Raw genomic sequence first — 24,380 nt, forward strand, 5'->3', positions numbered from 1 at the left:
AATTGTGAACACATTGTGTTAAGACGTGTTTTTCGATTTTACTAAAATAGTATGTTTCATCCACGAGTAACCTTATGTTTTCTAGTATCACTAAACATAGAAATGGGGTTTTAATTAAGTAAATTGTCTACCAGAAGGACATAGTAATTATAAACCAAGTTATAACTTGAGCAAAATTTTACAAAGAAAAGACCTGTTTCCACCCAATATGTTTGTGTTTACCCTAGTACATTTATTTCAACCACCATTTGCGGGCATATTATCACGATGCGGAGATATTAGTTTTATTCGAAATACACGCCATCTTTAACATATTCCTTATTACATGATAGATTCAGATTGGTTGTATAATGATGTGACTGAGATACAGCAACAGCTCTTGGCTTATATGAGATAAAGAAAAACATATTTTTCTCGCCCATGGTAAGACATCAAATGCCGGAAAATTAACTATCTGTATTTCAGTTCCGATCAACTGTTGTTAATTCATGTTTGTTTTATAATGCATACAGTTCACAGATTCATTTAATATTGAAATATCGATTATTTCATATCGGTTTAGAATAAGCTTATCTTATTGGATAAAAAGAGGCGACATTCTTTATTCTTCAGTAATAAGTTCCATCGGTCATTAACAGAACAAAACGGACCGGAAAACCGGTCGTTAACAGACTTTTACATGATAATGACCGGTGGGGCGTGGTTTGTCTGTTTGAATGACGTTCCGTAAGAAAACTCAACGCGGTTCAGGCGTGTTTGCAGTTTACAGTTAGAAAAATGAAAGACACGTCTTCTAGTGCAGACAACTATAATGACCATTTTGCTACTGATCTAATTATAGTAAACTTTATTTTGTATTTCAAGTATTGAAGTGACTTATATAGATATCTAAAACTATGACCCGTCTTCACTCTTTCCTAAAGAAATCGTACACTATCTTGAGGTTACTTTCAACATTTTGAATTTTATGAATTCTTCTCAAAACATAGTTTCTCAATGAAATAAACATAATAGTTATTGAAAAACTGGTCATTATCGTGATATATGGACAGCCCGTAGGACGGTGGTATTGACTGCGACAGCAACAATATCCTCGCCTTTGGCTCAGTCATTATCGCTGTCTCGGTCAATACCACTGGCCTGTGGGCAGTCCATATATCACGATAATGACCAGTTTTTCAATAACTATTATGTAATTATCAATACCTGTTTATTTGCTTTGATACTCTGCAGTTAGCTCGATTTCCTTTGCTAAACAATATTCCTATACAATGTTCACAACAATGAAGTATCTGTATTTTATAACTTCTGATATATATATATAATATAGGTACACCTCTAGAGAGGCACACTTCAATAGCCGTGTGTATTTATAATTGTTTTAATTTTTGGTAAGTAATTTGAAATTAAAAAAAAAAGTGTATAATGCACACTCTTAAAGTAAATCCATTTTACGTCAATCAATATCTAGAATTCCACATTTCCAATACTAATTCAAAAACTCATGTACACATTTAATCTTAAATTGGGTCAGAGATGAGCAGTTCATAGCTTTTTAGAAAGCTCAAACTCGTAACCTCTTACATGAAGCCTACTTAACGCCAGAAAGTAAAAGGACGGATTTTAAATCTAAATCAATGGATGAGTGATTTTTGTTAACACGTTTCTTTTTGTAAATATTTAACGCATTCATAAACAATTCTTACATCCTTTTACGTATTTTACATTGGAATTTATCTCCCAGTTGACCTGATCACTTATTTCATTTCTTTTTTTTTTAATTAAAAAAATCAGCCATAATACCGTCCGTTTCATGCGCATGTTATTCTTACTAATTGGTATCATTGTATTATCGTTGCGCTGTTTTTTTTGTGTGGAGAATTTGTAGGAATTTATTGCCATATCTAAGCTTTAATTTGCTTACGATGCGATATGGTGTTGATGCAAGATTTTCTATTCACTTCTTTTGTTTTAATCGAAACTGGATTTTGTAGTGAATATGCATATCGCACTGTGATTTATAATATACCTCTAAGCCTATTTAAAAAAAAACGAAAAATCATGTCTTGTTCACATCTTAATAAATGCTGTTTGAAGACAGTCTTATTTTAAATCACTGAACAAATATATATTTGTTTAGGGGCCAGCTGAAGGACGCCTCCGAGTGCGGGAATATTTCGCTAAATTGAAGACCTATTGGTGATCTTCTGCTGTTGTTTTTTCTATGGTCGGGTTGTTGTCTCTTTGACACATTCCCCATTTCAATTTTCAATTTTATAATAGCTGCTGTTGCAATTTAATAATAATAATAAAAAAAATATGGTGAAGACGGTTTTTATCTCTTTACAAATTACAATTTGAATTTAAAAAAATCATTACTATACATATTAACTTTAAACACGCACAAAAATTATTACGATAACTGGACATTTGGAACATATGCACTATCATACGCGAACCAGGTATTCAATAACAATCAACCAACTCTTGATGATGACTGTAAAATTTACGAAAGACTGATTTCAACTTCACCATTTGGCACTTTTGGTTGCATAGCTTCTTTGTCATCTGATATCATTTTACAGTTGATTATAATTCAAAATTATGAATAAAAAGCCTTATGATCAATTTTCGCTCACCTGACATCTTTGCCAGGTAAATTGATATAATGCAATGAGAAAATGTATTGAAGTAGGACAATATATAATCTCTGACATTGGTAGCCCTTGTGGATTCAATACAATTATTACAGTTTTCAAGTTTAAGACAGCTAATGGTTTGTATTTCTATTTTCTAGTTTTAATCATCGCGGCCATGTTTATTGAATGACTAAAAAAACTTAATACTACATACTTGAATAATAATTTGCCCAAATGTAAGTTGAAATTGGTTTGCTTTATTTTTTTCAGAGAAAATCTTTTCAAAATCTAACATTCAATTTGTTTTAAGATCTTTACTTCCTTACGAGTCATCCAAAATTTGAAAATGCGTGTATCGAATCAGGAAGATAACAGTTGTTGTCCATTTGTTTGATGTTTTCTGTCAGTATTTTTGTGATTTTACTTTTTTCCAATTCCTTGTTTGAATTGACATTCTGTATTGCAGGTACGGTTTAGTTTTGCCTCAATAGTTTTTTTATATCTAATATCATTTCTAGGATAAAAGCGAAATAAAATCTAAAAAAAGGAATCACCTGAAATTCGGCTGCTTATAGGTAGATCTTGAAATAATAAACATTTTTGATTTGACAAACTTTTATTCTATCAATTATACAATAAATGTATGATAACTTTTTGATCTATTTCAACTATAACGGCCATGTTATTTGACTTACCAGAAAAATAGATCCAAACTTTATACTGGATACCATAAGGATATTTAACCCCAGCTTTAATTGCAATTAGTAATATAATTTCAGAGGAGAAGATCTTTGAAAATGTTATGGACGACCGACGACGAAGAAGAACTGAAAGTGATGCTCATTTGATCTTATGATGAGATGATTTTCATAAAAAAAACCGATGAACTGACTATCAATATTAGTAACATACAGTAGTGTGCTAATGACCTACTACCGTATATTTGGGGTCAGTAAATTCCATATGGTTTGCGAGCAAACCTCAAATCCCCAACAGGAATTTACTGACACCATTTATATCGTATTAGGTCACCAGCACACTGTGTTACCATTTTATCTTACCGAATATCTTAAGCTGACATGTGGTATTTAGACTAATTGCCTATTTAATTATAGTTATCAGTCTTCAATACCGTTTACGTTAGTATTAAGAACATAGTTACTTCCATCGGTCTATACAAAAACCAAATGCCAACAATAACAACTTGTAAACTTAAAATGTGTATGTAGAATTTACTTTAAATGTTTGTCATTAATTTCTCTGTCTGATGAAACCTTTTCTCCAACACCTTTTTGTTTTTATGAAGGGAGGTAAGACCACTACTAAAAAGTAAAATCACAAAAATACTGAACTTCGAGGAAAATCAATTTGGGAAGTTCATAATCACATGGCAAAATCAAATAACAAAACGCATGAAAAAACGAATAACCGTGTATTAGTGTATTAAAAAAGCCATGCTTACTAACCTAATATGGAATAAACAAGAAATGTATAGGGAGTAAGATAAATAATGAGATTTCGCTTCCATGTTTTTATCAAACACGTAAAACACGTGTTTGATAAAAACATGGAAGCGAAATAATATCACACTGTGATTTACATTTTGATTTCAAGCTGATTCAAATAATGGGAAATCATGTATTGTTTACAACTAAATGATTGCTGTAGAAGAAAAATATTCATTTTAGTAGGATAAGTAGCTGTTGTTACCAATTAATCAACAACAACAAAAAAACGCACATTACGGGGACAATTTTATAAAAATTACAATTTGATTGGAAAAAGTATGTTTTACAAAAATCCGATTTTATTGCAAACAACTTCATATCAGAAACCTAAAGATCACAGTATTTTTTGTGATTTTACTTTTCACAAGCGTTATTGTTTTATAGCAATAAGCTAGACAATTTCTATACTAGTCAAACGGTTGTCTGTTTGCTTTTTGTGTCGAACCAAGTAACACATATGTGACAAAATACGTGTTACAAAATGTTCTTACATTTCTTTTTGCTGGTCCCTGGCAAATGGCGTCAAAATAGTAATGTGTGATCCCTGTTCTAGACTACATAAATCTACATAAATCGTCCGAGGTAATAAACGTTTCTACTGATTGTAAGATGTGTTATGTACTGATTGTGTTGCTATACATAGTCCTTGCTTCTCACCAATTGGTTGATTTGCCTTTGTCAGCAGGGACTACGTTCAACACAAATAAAACCTGCAACCATCATGAAGCCATGTGTTTTGAGTTTTATTGTTCTAATCATGATTGCTTGGTATGTCCAACATGCATGGCAAACATGCATTGAACTTATGGAAAATTTACGATGCTAGAAGATATTACTTTATTACCCATGCGGGTAAGGAGTTGGTAGTTTATTGATTGGAAAATTAAACACGAGTAGGGGAAATAAAAGCAAAAGTATCACAAGAAATAATAAAATTGAGACAGAACAAAAATGATCACCTTGATCAACTTGAGAGGAACTTATCTTTGAAGTAGTTTCTATTGATAAAAAGATGTGTCAAAAGACCAGCAATGATCTCTGTGAGGCCGATAAAACGCAAAATGACATTAAGTTAGTGTCGCAACGAGTAGATTTTTTCACTAAACATGGTTAAGAAAGTCAGTTATTCATTCATTTAAAGACCTTAACAACTGATGTCTGAAAACAAGTTCAAAGTTTTCAAGACCTTATGCCACGCATGGAATCGAATGATATTGCTTTCAAAGCCACAAATTTTATTTTTGTAATTTAATCTTTTTGGATATATAAAAATAATGTCTAGCTCGTGTACAGTGGCATATAAACTCCAAAAACACATACAAGCACAAATACGGGAAAGATTACAAAAAGTGCCATTGAAATTTGAGCTCAGAATGAAAGTTGAAATTCCAGTTTGAAGAATATCATGATGGGTCGTAACAAAGGACACCAAATAACTCCTCTGCAATGATCGTATCAAACAAATAATGTATCACTGCGAATCTAGCATTGGATACAACGGAATGATAATATATGACAGGACATTGCTAAAATGGTTTACATTTAATATCCCCAGATGGTAAAGAAGTTAATATAATCCTGAAAATCACCGACGGGTTGAAAAAGTCCTTTTTGCGTCCCCGTGACCTGAAAATAAATGATTTGTTATTATAGCGAAACTTTTTTTGGCTTGAAATGTGTTTTTTTCGTCTTTGCTTTTAAATGTAGTAATCCTGATTCATACTAAATATTGTAAAAGTTTACTCCATATTTTAAAACGACCACTGTTCTAGACACCTTTTAACTGTATTTTACACAAATACTAAACAACATGAAAGACAAAGTTCTGCGGTTTTGTTTGTTACACACCATTAAGATTTTCTTTTCATTGTCGTAGTTAGTCCTTCACGTCTTTCTCATTTAGTGAGAGGTTTCATCCAGCATTTTCGACATTAGGAAATGCCTATACCAATACAGGGATATGACAGTTGTTCTCTTTTTCGGTTGATGTGTTTTAGCTTATGATTTTGTCATTTAATATTAAATTGTCATTCTTCCTTTTATTGATACTAGGGCTTATATGCTCTTCGTATTGTACTTTACTTAGCTTTTTTTTATTCTATCGTCGCTGATGTGTCTTCTGTAAACGAAACAATCATATATCGTACACTATTTGAATCCTGGTTGCCATGATGAAATCACAAAGATCCTCCGTCAATAGAGTACTATAATTACATTCACAATTCTTTATTAATTTATCAAACTATCTGTATAATTATGCATAGAATTTACAACGAATTATGTATAAAATAGCAATTGTGATGCATTAAATCGTAACACAGTCATTAAAGTTATTGTTTTGGTTAAAAAATAGACTTTTGCCGACATGCTGGTGTTTCTTTTACTTTGCATAAGCATGCTTTGATATTTCAAGTAAGTATGTGAGTCCACCTGCATTCACGCGTTCAAGTGCCAACATCAAGCTGTAAATGGTCTTGACTTTTGACTTTTCCCTCCATCTTGTCAATAAATCTTCCAACAAACCGGGCAGATCTTTTGGAAAACTGAACAAACTTTGCTCAATTTCAGTAAAACTTAATCCAAGTTCTACTCCCAACTGCAATGGGCAATTTCCGACCTGATTTGACAATTCTTTCAAATGTTGGTCACTGGGGATAGTCTGGAGATTGAAGTCCGCCATTGCTGGAATGATAAATCAACGTATTAACTTATCAATTCTGTAATATTCTATGAAACATTCGAAAAAATATAAGTCAAAATACTCAATCAATTAGTAACTGCCGGAGCCCTTTTTCACAAAATTTTAACATCTACATCGAGACGACGAAGGATAACGAATGAAAAAGACACTACTGTAGTTTCAATGTAACTATCACAAAAACATTTGACTGATATAATGTGCCTGTGTTTAAAAGTAAAAAAACTCCGAGAAAAATTCGAAACGGTAAGTCCCCAATCAACAGGCAAAATCAAAAGCTCAAACCCATCAAACGAATTGATAACAACTGTTATAGTCCTGCCTTGGTACATAGATTTTTTTTATTCAGAAAATGGTGGATAATACCTGGTTTTATAGCTAGATAAACCTCTCACTTGTATGACAGTCACATACAATCCCAGTATAACTAAAACGAGGTGTGAACAAAACAAAGACATAGTAAGTAAAAATGTCAAAACAAGGGATACTGTAGTCAACATTGTGTTATATTCTACAATGTTTCGTAGTGTTTGATCTTAGTTCTTATATGCATTTATCTATTTTTTTCTTTATTCATTTTGTAATATTTTCTGTGAATTCTGAACTTGCACTGTGGGACGCTTATCTTGTAACCAAATCCGATGAAGCTTTCGTACAGGTTAGAACTGTACCAATCTGTAACAATGTTGAGAGACTAGACCAAGGTTTTATTTAGAGTTCATGCGAAGACCTCGATTGTGTTAACTTGACTTGTTTGGTCCAATTTTTTTATCTGAGATTTGAACAGAGGTGAGCTCTTATTCAAATTCATAACCCGTTCTATCTTTCAATGTTTCTCTTATCTGACTATAGAATTTTTTGTTTTCAAGGAAATGTCATTCAATAAAAATAAATATCCTAAAACTTATTTCACTTCAGTTTAGTAAATATCATAGAGAGTAAAATTATACAGTTAACTTACTGACCCAACAACAGTGAGATATAAACTTTGTTTTGCGGAGAAAACATTGACTTTGATATAAAGCGCATACTTATTTGCGTTGTTTTTAAAGAGAATATATGGATTTATTTAGATGTGCTAGATCAATGCACACTATCCCTGTGTTTACATGAATGAACCCAAAACAACAACAACAAAATAAAAATTGACGCATATGTGTATTTGTAATTGATCATCATCCTGATAAATTGCTCATCTAACATTCAGAACTAATTTACTTTCATCTAATTGTTTTATGAAAAATTTTACTTACCAAGCAGCTCCGATCTTTCTCTGAATATCTAATAAAAAAAATTGTTTATTGAAATGAAGAAAACTAACTATCAGATGTTATGTAACGAAAAAACAACTCAGTAAAACAGGGAAATCGAAGCTCAATATACGATAAATAATCATGTGCACGATATTTCGTGATCTATTTTACTTATCTAATAGTGTCGTTACTGTGTTTACATTGTATCCTATCTAAATGTTCTGTACCTTTGTATTTACATCGTTCACATCGTATATTCGTGATGTTAACAATGGCGTGTCAACATCATGTTATGTTGTATATCGACTCTATAACTTTCTGTATACATCGTGATGTTGACAATATTGTTTTTACATCGTCAAAATTGTATAGATGTTGTGAACCAAGTCTTTACCTTTGTGTTTACATAATTCACATCGTATACATCGTGATGTTAATAATATTGTGTCAACATCATGTTTATGTTGAATATAGAGTCCATATCTTTCTGTTTACATCGTCAACATTGTATAGATGTTGTGAACCAAGTCTTTACCTTTGGATTTACATCGTTATGTTGACAATAGCATTTCAATATCGTGTTCATGTTGAATATAGAGTTCATATCTTTCTGTTTACATCGTTAACATTGTGTACATCGTGATGTTGACATTATTGTTTTTACATCGTCAACATTGTATAGATGTTGTGAACTAAGGCCGTGTTCACACCAAAAGCCATGTACAATAAACATGTTTACAATTAGTTTAATGTAATGTACACCGGTTTCACATTAAATTTGTTCACATCTATACACCTTTCTTAATTACCTGTACATAAGATTTGTTCACACTTGTAAACTATGTCATTTACATGTTAAATACGTAGAACCGAACGCATTTGTTTCAGACAACTTTTCTAGCAGTTCAGGAACGACCGTTTGACTTCAAAAGGGTGAGAATGGAATTTTTCTTTAAAAAAAATTCTGATCCCGAATTTGATAAAAAAAAATAAAATATTCTGGGCATACAGATGATCAAAAAAAAATATTCTGAATACAGAGTTTCCCAATACATTATAGTGTTGAATATTGAAAAAAAATTTGATTGATTGAAGTTAAGTGTAAGCCATTTTGATGATTTGCAGTAGTTTAAAGATACTAAAGATGTCTCGATTACGCATTAGCATCAGCGTGCTTTCTGACGAAGAAAAAAGATTGAGATGTTAAGGATCACTACATTTCTATCTTTTCTGTTTGTTTCTTTTGCTTTTGTTGGTATTTTTTCTTCAAAGAATATTTCGCAAAAAGAGGGGGTGATGTTTTATATTTCTAAGTGTATGTTAACGTATCTGAGATTCTATACAAACAATGAAATTTACCCCACACTTTTTTTGTTTTATCAATGGGAACGTAATTTTGTTAAGTTTACGTGTGAGCTACACTAACACAACACCGAGTTTAGGTCAATGTTAACACGGTATAAGTCTTTTCCTATGTCTTCACATCGTTCACATCGAATACATCGTGATGTTGACAATATTGTGTCAACATCGTGTTTATATTGTATTTCGACTCTAAAACTTTCTGTTTACATCGTTTACATCGTTATATGTTGACAATGTGGGTTTTATCTCGTTTCCATCGCCTCATCGTATATATGATGTGTACAAAGTCTATACCTTTGTATTTACATCGTTCAAATCGTATACATTGTGATGTTGACAATATTTACAAAACAGTTTTTGAAATCATAGACATTGTGATGTTGACAATATTTACAAAACAGTTTTCGTATTCATTCAATAAAGTCTTTAGATTACATGTATTCAGTTTTCATTTTTATGAGGTTTTTTTAAAAAAAATAGGATGTTATAAATTTAACTTGACACAAAATAGTTGCAGTGTTAACAATGTAAACTCAAAATCTGTTTAACATGGTATATATAACGATGTTAACGATGTCAACAAAGTCAACACTATATAAGAGTTCAAGCAATGTAAACAATGTTGACACAACATCGTGTTAACATTGTAGATATCGCGATGTTAACGATGTCAACGATGTAAACAAAATATAAGGGTTCAACCAATGTAAACGATGTTGACATATCATCGTGTTAACATTGTAAACACCGCGATGTAAACAATGTTAACACAATACGTTTTCAAGTTTGTATATATCGCGATGTTTACGTTGTCAACGATGTAAACACTATATAAGAGTTCAAACAATGTTAACAATGTTGACACAACATCGTGTTGACATTATAGATATCGCGATGTTAACGATGTCAACGATGTAAACAAAATATAAGGATTCAAACAATGTAAACGATGTTGACCTAACATCGTGTTAAGATTGTAAACATCGCGATGTAAACAATGTTAACACAATACATTTTCAAGTTTGTATACATCGCGATGTCAACGTTGGCAACGATGTAAACAAAATATAAGGGGTTCAAACAATGTAAACAATCACGAACGTTGACACAATATCGTGTTAACATTGTAGATATCGCGATGTCTACACTATTGATTAATCATCGTGCACTGGACATTAATGGAAAAATGCAATAATATGGAAAAAAGGGCAACACCTTCCTCAAAATTCATTTTAATGCAGTATTATCTAATTTATACATTTTGTACATTATACCAAATCAATTATGTATTAATTCTTTTTGATATGACTCATAAAAAGAACAAAGGATCTGTAGAATTTTTTAAATTTCAATTTTCAACATAGCTCAATCGACATTGCATTTGCACATGTATATGTAGATAAAGGTGGGAGGTATATTTTAACTGCCCTTAGTATAGATATATCGAAAATTTTATCACGGTGTTGTTTACAAAGCAATCAAAACACGTCATATTAGAATATAAAACAGCTACATTTAGTTATATAAAACAAACTAGCTCTGTACCTGACATATAAGATGACTATCCAGCTCCACATTTTTCAGGGCATCACAAAGGTCTTTCAAAGAAGGTTCCTTTAGTTTCGATAACATCGAATTTTTCCATTGCGTCAGGGCCATCGACATAATCCCTTTGGGACTGTGACCAACATACTGGGAATTTATATCTTCCCATTCCTTCACTTCCATTCCCAAGTAGATAAAATATTCTCTAAACTTGTTAATGCCGATATGACATCCTAATCTAACAAGATGCTTATCAGACGGTTCTGCTTTTAATTCTTCGTCGGTGAGTCCTGTAAATACAATTTTGTTTTGCAAAACCAATTATAAAGAAAATAATGTAGTAAGAACACATAACGTATATTCAAGATGTAGCTCGAGGTAAACAATATTTCAAAATGAAGGCATTTTTTACATTTTTTTCGGCAATTTGTATTATTTGGAGTAAATAATCAACATTTGAAGTCTTTTATCTCACAGTCTCGTGAGAAATGAACATCATGCATGAGTTTTGGATTTAGCGTGAACTTTTGCGGTAAATCCAGAGAAGCACTTCGGATGTACTAGAATATTAAGATGCTATTTAGCATTATCAGTCACTTGGTCGATACCACCGATGGTGGGCTGTCAGTACACGTGATAAAACCTGAAGCATTGTCCGGTACTGTAATGTTTTTTTTACATAGTGTCTTCAATCAATATAAGAAACATTACTTGAAAACTAAATATGATGTCTACCTTTACATCCATGTCCACATGTCTTTTGTGCCTGAAATTGTATACATACCATTAAACAATAAATGATATCAAACGGATGTATTTCATTATAATGAATTAAAAAGATATTCAATTTAAATGAGTTTCCTTACGTTGTAACTACAATCCCCTACCCTTTCGTGAATGTGACCTACCGAATGAGACTATTTACTGACTTTGTAATCATATAAGCAACACGACGGGTGCCACATGTGGAGCAGGATCTGCTTACCCGTCCGGAGCACCTGAGATCACCCCTAGTTTTTTCTGGGGTTCGTGTTGTATATTCTTTAGTTTGCTATGTTCTGTCATGTGTACTCTTGCTTGTCTGTTTTTTGTTTTCTTCATTTTTAGCCCTGGCGGTGTCAGTTTATTTTCGATTGATGAGTTTGACTGTTCCTCTGGTATCTTTCGTCCCTCTTTTACTGTTTAAAAACCCTAATGCATTATTTATCTTTTTCATTATTTAGTATGTTCAGTAGATGTGCCGCTATATATAATTACAAAAATAAGTGCAGTTAAATTAACCAAAACATTTCATTTTCAATGAAACCAACCATCTTTACCAAATAATATACTATTCAAATGGACATCATCGTTAATATAATGTTTGACAAAATTGTCGGAAGGTGCAATTTCAATTTAACCAAGAGTAAAAATATCATTATACTCATATTATGTGCATTGGATGATGAGATAATGTAGGATATCAGGTATACATATAATTTTTCGAACACAGATTTGATGTCAAATAACAAGCTCCAGATGTCTATAAAACACTTGTTTGTTAGTTCAATATCAGTATTAATATTTGCGCTATTCGTTATACGATACGCATTATGTTTTAAAATTTCTTGCATATGAAACTACCAACAATACTAATATGTGAAGAGCTTTCCAATAACATCTAGATATCAGCTACGATATTACTCAAAAAAGAAAATGAGTAACTAGATTTGAAAAAAAATGTTATAACTGGTCAAATATGGAAGATAGTAAAATCAGTATTTTCCCAAATATATTTTATAAATGGCCATCTTATGTTAATATTGCAATTTTATATTCATATGTTTAAAAAATAATTGATTCAAGCTATACTTTATTGTAGTTTTAACATGGGTAGGCATTATATTCGTGATTTTTTTACCAGAGCGATAATGAGGGCTAAAATAACACGAATATAATGCCTACCCATGTTAAAACTACAATAAAGTATAGCTTGCATCAATTATTTCGATTATGAATAGGACATTAAGGTAATTTCAATGTCCGATAAGTATAAGTGTAAAAGCGCTTGTGTAGGCTCTTCCATGAACCTTCCTTTTTTGTTTGTAAAAAAGAAAACCCCTGGATAATTTTTCAGAGGGAGGAGTTTGAACAGCCAGCATGAACGGTTGTCGTATTTAGGTCAAATTTGTCAATTTCAGAATTCAACACATTACAGTCATAATAAATAAATTAGTAACATCATGTGCACCATTTAAGAGTTTTCTTGCATTTTTAGAACTCACTGTAATGCCTAGATGTTGGCACAACTGTACATATATACTAATATATAAGTGAAATGAATTTGTTATCACCATTGCGTGCACATTAATGTTTCACAAGGTTGATTATAACATATTTTCTAAACTTCATGAGTATTACTTTTAGATAACATGTATAAGACCGCTTTCAGATATTTTGTATTCGTCTTGTATTTGTAACACCTGTTAGTGTATTTCGTGTGCATTTTTCTTGTTTAGCAAACCTTATTAATGAATGAACATTAACAACATTATTAACTTCCAAATAGAAATAAACCCCATCTTTCTACTATTTTATTCAAATCTAATGACTTATGCGTGTATCCATTTTTCAAATTTATTTAGTTACAATCATCTAATATATAAAAATGCCCAGTCGACACTAATCATTAATACAATTGTTCGTACAGGATCGAGACTATGTATTTGCATTTAAACTTTCTCACTACTCGTGTCTTCGCCCAAGAGATTCACTCGGGACATTATAAACATCCAAAATATTTACGTCTACTAAGAAGAAATTTAAATAGACGGAATTTACTTCATGCAGATTAAAACTTAAAAGTAACAGACTGTCTTGCAGTCAACCTTGCTCTATTGCGTTTCTAATCTTACGACAGGTAATTGACAGGTAAATGAAGTTTGAGGATGCATGCCTACTACAAATTATGTAAAATAAAGATATACAAAGATCAGCCTTACCGTGTTGAAGATCCAGTATTGTAGATATTTGGTTTTGTGTTCCTTCCCGTTTACACATGTCCATTTTTCATAATTCATGATGTCTTGCAAAGATTTAAAGCAAACGCCACTGAAGCACGGAAGGCCTACTTCAATCGTGTAAAGATTTGATACTTCTGGTATTTTCATTTTTCTGCCGAAGCTCTTATAATGGAACGAGAGGGATACATCAAGATTCTTTGTCAGGCATTCTTGTACACTTGCTGCAACATCCGGTGAAATATGAAGCAATGATTTTTTGTTTGTCATATTAACCAATAGTTGGTTGTCTTCTACCCATATTCGGAGTTCATTGTCCTCATTCAGATGCATTACTGCAGCTTTGTGATAAAGACAAGGTCTGTTACTTTCGTATTTCAATGGCCAAGCGTTGACTGATCCTCCAATTAGTTTGTAAGCCAGTGCAGTAGGAATTGAATGTCTTTCTAGTGAATATCTCAAGCATATCGTTCTTTCTTCAAGACCGAAGTTGAAATCTGATGGTCTAATAGACTTTATCATGCATGGAACAAGATATAAATCTGCTTCTGGATGAGTTCGTTTGGAATCCTTGGGGATTATCAGAATATCCAAATGAACGAGGAGCTGTACAACAAACTCTTGGGTGGTATTATTAGGCATGTACTGAAGGAAATATTCTTGTTGCCATAGCTTTAAAAGATCTGTTTTATAGATTTTCCCTGTGTCAGTCAATATTTTCAAAATGGATCTAAGGTTTTCGTCTTCTGGAAAGAACTTCTCATCTGTCACAAAAGACCTCAATATATTAACCAGTGCAGGAGGGTGAATAATAATGAAGTTGTTTAATCCTGGATGGCTGTAATACATCAGTTTGCCTAAAGAATGCTGGACTACTAAGAAATCTTCCATCTGAGGTTCATTTAAGGCCAGATCATCATTCATCTTGTTTATATGTCGTAAGTCTTCCTTCGTTATGATATTTATATTTTTCATTCTCATTTTGGAAATTTGTAGCTCTAAAGGAACCCATTGCATAGGTCTTCGCTGTCCCCATGATGACTGTTTCATTGCAAAGATGACGACTTGATCCGTCATGCGTTGTATTTCAAAGTCATTTTTATCAATTCCATTGATAAAAAATACCGTATCAAGGTATATGTGGGGTTTTTTCTCGTGCTTTGAGAACATCAGTTTTAGATCCCTGATGAAACTTTCCTTTAATTTGACAGTATTTACCTTAAGGAGATAAAAAAAAAAGTAGATTGAATAATTAAGTTCAGATTTTTTTCTTTCATAATTACCATCGACATTGTTTGGCAGCATAAATAACACAAAGATTGTAAACAATGAGGGAATGTAAAAGACTATAGTGTTGTATACACAACAGTCTTTTAAACGAATACAGTGTTTAAGTAAATAATTGTTTGTATTTTAATTAATGAAAATAACGACCCTTATACACTGGTCACTATTTTATATCGTAAAGCAAATTTCAATGAAACCCTAATTGATTTTTCAACAAAAAGACCTATCTAACTTAAAGAAAATAACTTCATATATGTATATACAATACAATATAAACCAATTGAAATCGCGTTTGGGTATTATCTTTTGATTCTTATACCATTATTGGTAAGATACAAGTGAAACAGAAGCATGCTGTAAATTTACCATGCATAGGTCCCTGTGTGTTGCAGCAAACATAATCATTGGCATAATATCTTCAGTATCTTCAGTGTAGGTTAAAACAGAATCAACCCAGTGTTTCAGTATGGCTAAAAAATGTATAACTTTTGGTTAATTTTATTTAACAGCAAAATCATGACAAAACCAATAGTTTCTTTAACCGAAAGAATATGACCAGTAACGTATATACGTTATAACACTATACTTTTTTGGTTTTTATAATATACGACAGGGGAACTTTTTATTATACGAAATAAAGCACAATAATTTTTGAGAAACCAGAAGTAAAAAATAAAATTCTTAATTAGAACAAATGCATAGAAATGTGCACAAACATCACTAACATAGCATATTTACTTCTAAAAAACAGTATCACCGATAATCAAGGGTCTTTGTCACGTGTATAGCTTTCAATCAAGATTAGGAGATTGAAGATCCTTATTCTGTTCATAAATTCATAATAGTCATAACGTTGTAACGTTCAAAAGCAGTTGCAATTAATACATGGAAGATGTTATTATCGCAATGTTTAAATTCCTGATTGACTATTTTACTCGTATGAAGCATAAATGAAAATAAGGAAAACATTATGAACGTTTTCACATTCATTGATAGGTCTTTTAAGATCAAAAACTAACATTTTATTGAGTGCTTGCATTTCTGATCGTAACTCTATGTTATAACTTTCAATAAGCAAAGGTAAACATACGTCTCAGAGCTGTCCGTTGATGAAGTAGGACGGTATATGTTCATTTTGACCGGCAATTTAACAACGCACTCAAATTTAAAGCAATGTATTAACATACAATATAATATACCAATATGAAATTGTGTGTTTTTTCTATATTTCATTGTACTTACATGCAGCAGTTACTCCCTCTGGATACTCGTTAAGTTGGTTATGTAGACCAAATCTGCCATCGAACATTAACAAAAATGATCCACGGTGTTGAATGAAAAGTTGATGGGTCATATCGTATGATTTCTGACCACCAAAATCGATAAGATCAGAAGGTGCTATTTTTATTTTGTATTTCCTATCTCGGACTTCCTGTAAAATACTTGTTTGAAGTTGCATCGTCTGCAAATCTAATGATTTTATCTCATTAGGTTCAGCAGACATTCCTTTGTTTGAAACTTTTGTCCCAACATCTTCCGTCATCAATTCACTACACTTAGTGAGAACCTGGTGTGTTTGAACTGCTGTGGACATTTTGCCTTGTACTGCAACTAAGATCGATGATGCAGATGATGATTTATTTATCAACTCTGCTTGACTGTGGTAACTGTGAGTATGCATAGTTTGCTGGTTTATTTTATGTTCATACTGATCATAGACGTTTGGGTTTCCTCGTAGAATCTTTGCCAAAATTTCATGTCCCCGTTCGCCTACAACATTTGGCAAATGTAATGTAGCAACGGTCAACAAACGAACTATACATTTAGAAACATTAATGATATCTTTTTTTTAGTTTCCTGGACAAATGATTTTACATATACAGATGATAATTATCCATAGCTATTGAGTGATTGAGTTCGCTCATTGGATTTAAAATAATATGATGAGGTATGATTGTCAATGAGAAAACCACAAACAAGAGACCAGATACATTAATGACGGTTTTTAACAATGAATCGTTTGGCTTTTAAAATCGATTACAGTTTGTATCAAAACTAGAAAGCTAACGATCTCAATATAGGGTAAAATATTAATAAAAAAAGAGACAGATTTAAATCAATTTTTGGGTTCAGATCTTAACAAGATGTACTGGGGTTAAACATGTTTTGCGTGTACAATTACTCAAACTTAACTTAGAAAGTGGTGTTATAGGAATACAAAAGAAAAAAACTGTGAAAAGGAGAAGGACCGGTAATGGCTAAGTTTGGCTTAAATTTGAAGAACATAAACATCAAGTGTCTTCCTATGTCGATTAAATAAGTGTATTTAAAAGATGTGAACTGATCAGGTCGTTAAAGACAATCAAATTTATGTGGGTTGTCAAGGCGAAGTTTTCTATTACGAAACCAAGGAGTATTGTTATGGACATAAAGGTGTAGTTCAAAGGTTGAATGGCTTGTATAACTTGATGAAGATTGTTCTAAAGAAACGTACATTAATAAAAACAATCTTAAGACTATTTGACTCAATAACATCTGTGTTTGCAGCTATTGTTATAATAATCGACTCCTTTCTACAATAACATTAACAGTACCAATTTTCCTGCACCAGTTGCGCATTTCGACAAAATATGTCACTTCAGTGGTGATCGTGGCCAAAATATTTGAAATCCAAAGCTTATATTAAAGATGAAGAGCTATAATCCAAAAGGTCCATAAAAGTATAGCCATATCCGTGAACGGAATCAGAGCTTTGCATGAGGAAGATACATTCCTTAATTTATAATAATTTCTAACATTTTGTAACAGCAAATTTTAATATCACAAAAAATCCGTTTTTTCATGCCGGTACCAAAGTACTGGCTACTGGGCTGGTGATACCCTCGGGGACTAACAGTCCACCAGCAGAGGCATCGAACCAGTGGTAGTAATAACATTAACGGTTACAATTTTTTGCATCAGATGCGCCTTTGGACAAAACATGTCTCTTCAGTGATGCTCGTGGCCAAAATATTTGAAATCCAAAGCTTATATAAAGATATACCGTCCGTAATATAAAAATCAAAAGTTATAATATAGGTTGATTTACATGAAACTGTTTCAAAAGAAAGAATTATAAACGATTCAAGTACACTTGTTCAGACATACCCTCTTTAAGAGGAAGCATTTTCTCCTTTTCAATGTCAATACCATTCCTGCCAAAAAAAATAACCAGCCCATCTGTAGAATTCCATTGTAGAGGAATGTCTTCGCCAATAAGTACGCTTGCGAGAGTACTCTTCCCTGCCTTACATGGTCCACCTAATATTAAATTGTATTTAAAAACAAAATAATGCTCTTTGAAAATAAATAACATATCCTCGTCTCATGGGTTTTCGTTCTATTAAAAATGCTTTGTGATGTCACGATTTCCCTTGAAAGAGTATGAATAGTGTGAAAACATATAACGTACGAAAACATTTGATCTAATGATAATATAAACTAGACACTGTAGTTTCTTGATGGCATAAACATGTTGAGAATTGCATTTTCAGCCACTAAGACATGTTTGAACATATTTATTGACAACACTAAATGTGCGCCATAACAAAACTGAAGCATATACCCGTGCATGCATCAAACATATTTGTATGAGGTTTATAAACTGGACGAAAAACAAGGCTCGCCGAGTTTTATCTTGTTTCGTAACGAGTACAAATGCATTTTATGTTTCCGACAATGTACATATATTGTTTTTATCCCACAATTTACACTTGTTACTTGAGCGTCAGTTGGTTAAATCAAAATCAATTCTTTTGGATTTTCAATGGTATCGACAAAGTTGAAACACAAACCGCGAGAAGGAACCTAAAATCAACTGTTACCCAGAACGAAAAATTCATATTATCGATTGCACAACACGGAAGCGGTTAAAAAGATGCTTTATGTGTACATGTTCAAATAAGGCAAACATATATTTATGTACCTGAAAATCGATATCTTATCAAATCTGTATGTACTACATGAAAAATTCATAGTTTTAGATTGATTTTTTTGATTTAAGCAGGTATGGTTCTGTTTCCTCTAATAAGCGTTACCCTCTAAAAAAAATATGTTCCACATAGTTCTATATGATTGCTTGTAAAGATTCATTTATTATTGAAATTATTAAGCTCAAGCGAGAAGAGATTTGTTCTTTATTATTCGTTTTTAAAAATTTTCTTCAAGAGAGTACTACCTAGACTCAAACGGTTATCGTACGACAAAAATTCTCCTTGTGACAGCATACATTTGAATTCATTTGCATCAACCAACCACGGAAGTTGAATATCTTTGTCTAAAAATAGAATCACATAATAAAAAGCTCTATACATATTAAAAAATATAAATCTTCTTTTCTTTCACTTTTTTTTATTTTTATTTACTTAATAGTATGTTTAATATTAATATATTCATCGTATGTAAGATACAAAAAAAAAATCATAAGCCGGCCCAATTTCCATTCTCAATTTTATTTGATAGAATAATGTTTACTCAAACTTTGAATAGAAAAAGTAAAATCACAAAAGTACTGAACTTAGAGGAAAATCTAATCGGAAAGTCCATAATCACATGGCAAAATCAAATAACAAAACACATAAAAAACGAATGGACAAGAACTGTCATATTCCTGACTTGGTACAGGCATTTTCAAATGTAGAAAATGGTGGATTAAACCTGGTTTTAGAGCGCTAACCCTCTCACTTTGTTGACAGTCTCATCAAATACCGTTATATTTACAATGATGCGTGAACTAAACAGACATAATAAATAAATTCGTCAAAATATTGGTACAGCAGTCATCATCATGTAACAATTTTAAAAGGAACAATTTAACAGAACACAAAAACATCTATCTACAAACACATTCATTGATTCGCGTGTCTGACGTCAGAAAATTTTAAACGTCACATATATTTGTCGTTCAATGTATAAACAAACCATTTTAAAATTTCACATAGGCAATGTTAGCATACAGGGTTAAAAAATCAAAAGTGTGTAAGAATTAATTTCAGAAATAGACCGAGATTTAAAATAGTCCAAAAGTGATATAGAATTTATCAGAATCAACAAATAGTTCATTCCACTACGCGATTGAATAATTTTGACGTTTGTGGTTCGACGTATTTTGTAATTCATAATAGAAATATATCATAATGACATAAAATAGAACAATATCATACTAACTTGATCTTTTTAAGTAGAGAGTCACGTTATAAGAACAAAAGAAATACAAAAAGTCGCATATACAAAACACACCAGCAAAAAATGAAAGACAATACAAACACATTGATGGGATGTTTAAGTACCGAACCACGTTAAATGGATATCACATAAAACAATCCAACAGTAACAGTAATATTAATAATAGAACAAAGACAAATGAAAGAACAATAAAACACGTTGTTAAGATGATAAACAACATCAGTACGCAGAATCTATACATCAAGACTATCATGTATTATTTGTGAAGTTGATACGGAAGATTTATCAACAAGGTCTTGGTACCTTCCGATGAACTTTTTTAAGAAAAAGGACGAGACGTTGTTTGACATACCCCTGGTTCATCAACTTTCTACTCAGACACTGATGACGTTTTATAAAGTCTAAGTAGGAGCTACAAGCTCTTGAATATCGAATGAATTGGGAAATATATATTCCATATGCAGGTGAAGATGGTATATTGCTACTTAGGTGGGAGAAATTTATAATTTCAAAATTAAAATCGTCTCGTTTGTCATAGATTCTGGTACTGAGATGACTGTGTAAGTCAAATTCGAGATATAAGTCTAAAAGTGGAAGTGACATACTTGTGTAAACTTGTAAAATATATAGCAATTTTAAGTACATTTATTGTCGATTTTGATAGCAGTCATTGAATGAGACAACTTAATACCAAAGTTCAAATGAATAAGCTGTAAGAAATTATAGGCAACCCCGTACGGCTTTAAAAAACGGAAAAAAACATACAATATCTCAAAAACAAATGCACCTTATGAAAAACATCTATCCAAGACTAAAATATCAATCAGTTTATACTACATCCAATGCATTAAGAGTTAAATAGTCATTAATAGTCAGAGAAAAAACTTGATGTAGCGCAATTCGAAAATACAGGTATCGACAGAATGTAGAACCGTTAATGTTCATAGATGCATAGTAATGTCATTTTGTTGTTTAATTTATCGAAAGGATAATACATATCTAAACCGATTAAAAAATATATAATAACTTATTACACTGTTAAATTGGTAATCTTTTAGTATAAGTGTATTTAAACTTTCGATGTTTGCCTGGATCGTATCTAAATTTACGGGATTGATTAACAGCATCACCATAAAAGTAAGAACACAGCAGGTACTGCAAAACTAAAAACTACTTATTTGGAACAATAAACGAATTTAGTCAAGTAGTTAAAAATTTGTGAAATCCTTGACTTTATTATAAAAATCTATTTCATTGAAATCAAAAATGGCATTACAGACATGGTCATATCAAACGAGTAGTGATACATACACACAGTAGGATTAGGTCAAACGAATATCAACGTCCATAGAAAGAGATATAACAATAGGGCATGCAAAATTGTTCTTTTGGTCTGACTTTTTTGTATAGTTTCCTGTGTAAAACTGAAGTATCTTTACAAATATGTTATATATTTGTTTAGGGGCCAGCTGAAGGACGCGGGAATTTCTCGCTACATTGAAGACCTGTTGGTGACCCTCTGCTGTTGTTTTGTATTTGGTCGGGTTGTTGTCTCTTTGACACATTCCCCATTTCCATTCTCAATTTTATTTAGAATTAATTAAAGAAAGACCGTGACAATTCTGTTTTAAGCTATTGAAATGTCTTGATAACTTATAATTGATAAAAATCTAAAAGGATCTCAGCATTGTGTTCTTACTAGGTGACAGATTAATGCAATTAGAAATATACAAAGAATATGAGAGTATTTTGTGCAATAATATCTAATCATATTGTACATGCATGTAATGGATGATGTTTGACAATGATCATAAAGTATAAAGTTAACTTATAACAATTTTACCGACTTGTATAAATATAAAGCAGAAGTCTGACAGAGCTTTTAGAATGATAAAAAGAACAAAACAATTTTGCAAATTTTTTAGATTTTACTTGTAGATATATTAATGATTTTCTGTCAGTCATTACCACACAGAACAAAAGCTTACATCTCAAATATCCCTGTGAACTAGCTTGATATAACGAGAATTTCTGTTCTCGTACTAAGAAAAACAAAATTATTTATTTGGTACTATATATTTCCGTACTCTATTGTATACATTACACCAGAATAAATTTCATTTACCTGTGAACGTTATTTTCTTTGATGGTATGTTGTTCAAGGTTATGGTTTTGATTTAAGACTACAAATCTTCTTGTGTTATTCATTTTGTATTTATATTGTGTAATAGATCAAATAAATGTATTCGTTCAGTGTATGTTCTCTTCTAGTTATTTATATTTATTTTAATTGGGTAAAGCGATTTCAATTGATATCTTATAGTGTACATTTCTATATTGTGATGACACACTTTTGTTTTATTCTGTGTAAAGGTTGGCGACTACCAAACGTTTAAAATCGCTGCATTGGTTTGCATCTTTCCAGAGAAATACATAAATAAATAGTGTAAGAGTACATTTCGAAATGATACCCACAGAACAACGACAAATAACTTATATTAATTTACGACATTACACAAGAAAGTATAATAGAATTGCGAAGTGTGCGTCACACGAATTTAAAACAATGCCATATATTATCTCTAGTTTCTTGGTTGCTTTGGCATTGATATTGTATTATATAAATATTTTAAAACTTGTTTTTATATTTTCATATCCCTCGGTTATAAAATGTTTTTAGACTTTGATAGAAATGATTCAACATATGTTTATGCTCATAACATCATTAGAACCTTTAAACGCAGAATTCACTAAACTTACCTTTTTCAATTGACTTCCTCGCGATTGGTAAGCTGCGTGAGTCATTCCCAGCTGTTTCTTTTTTGCTGGTTACAGTTAATTGTTCACTAGGTTTTTCAATGGTGTCTTTTTTCTCCTTACATAAATACATGTGTAGAAAAATTTAAAAAGTATCCAAACACGTCCACTTGTAATTGTAGTATTTGTTTTTTTATCCATCTGATGAGTTAAGCTTTTTCAACTGATTCTAGTTCTTATGTTGTACTGTTACACCACTGTCCCAGGTTAAAGGGAGGAACCCCGTTAACATGTTTAACCCCACTATATCCTCTATGTATATGCCTATCCTAAGTCAGGAGCCTGTTATTCAGTGGTTGTCGTGTGTTTATGTGTTACATATTTGTTTTTCATTCATTTTGTGTACTTAAATAAGGCCGTAAGTTTTCTTGTTTGAATTGTTTTACATTGTCATATCGGGGCCTTTTATAGCTGAGTATGCGGTATGGGCTTTGCTCATTGTTGAAGGCCGTACCGTGACCTATAGTTGTTAATTTTTATGTCATTTGGTCTTTTGTGGAGAGTTTTTTCATTGGTAATCATACCACATCTTCTTTTTTTATACATACAGATATTTACACAATCGTGTTTTTTTCTTGTTAAATTTATTTTAAAAAAGCACGGCTACCCTTTATGACCTTTTTTTTATGAAATATTTACAAACATCACGATTTATACTTTATTTGGACCTAGCTATCTACAAATTTTTCATATATGTGTCCATTCCCGTACTACATGTATATCAATACCAAAAATTAAAAAAAACAGTAACCAAATACCAAGGTGGTAAATCAAATTAATAGCATTGAAAAATCAATTTTTTGGCCAACATAAACATACCGAAATACGATTGCAAAATGAATCATTATAATGTGGAACTCTGATATTACTTTATGTTGTTTTATTATTACTTAATGAAGTTTTGTCTTTACTTAATATGGTTTTGACATTACGTTATGATGTTTTAATATAACTCAATATGGAATAGTCATTACTTAATGGTATTTCGATATTACATGATATGGTTTCGTATTGACTTAATGTAGTTTTGTCATTACTAAATATGG

General features: G+C 31.7%; 2 protein-coding genes across 3 annotated transcripts in view; both read right to left on the reverse strand.

The window, feature by feature from the left end:
* Window positions 1-24,380, reverse strand: part of LOC139516381 (uncharacterized) — a 341,046-nt gene that overhangs the window by 38,026 nt on the left and 278,640 nt on the right. The window lies entirely within an intron of this gene.
* Window positions 6,528-23,959, reverse strand: LOC139518153 (uncharacterized). Its single transcript, XM_071309846.1, has 10 exons — window positions 23,278-23,959; window positions 19,511-19,609; window positions 18,442-18,594; window positions 16,537-17,064; window positions 15,661-15,764; window positions 13,990-15,225; window positions 11,744-11,774; window positions 11,009-11,298; window positions 8,099-8,126; window positions 6,528-6,829 (listed from the first exon to the last, which is right to left on the reverse strand). Exons 1-10 carry the CDS (start codon window positions 23,405-23,407, stop codon window positions 6,528-6,530), a joined length of 2,901 nt encoding a protein of 966 aa, XP_071165947.1. The 5' UTR covers window positions 23,408-23,959.

The sequence above is a fragment of the Mytilus edulis genome, chromosome 3 (assembly GCF_963676685.1).
Source record: "Mytilus edulis chromosome 3, xbMytEdul2.2, whole genome shotgun sequence".
Lineage (NCBI taxonomy): Eukaryota > Metazoa > Mollusca > Bivalvia > Mytilida > Mytilidae > Mytilus > Mytilus edulis.

What these genes read in the sequence shown, in the direction of transcription:
- LOC139518153 (XM_071309846.1), bottom strand. Translation starts at nt 23,407, where the DNA reads ATGTATTTATGTAAGGAGAAAAAAGACACCATTGAAAAACCTAGTGAA. An exon ending in GAGGAAGTCAATTGAAAAAG is followed by an intron (nt 19,610 to 23,277) that starts GTAAGTTTAGTG and finishes TTCTATTTTTAG; the next exon opens with ACAAAGATATTCAACTTCCG. An exon ending in CACACAGGGACCTATGCATG is followed by an intron (nt 15,226 to 15,660) that starts GTAAATTTACAG and finishes TATCTCCTTAAG; the next exon opens with GTAAATACTGTCAAATTAAA.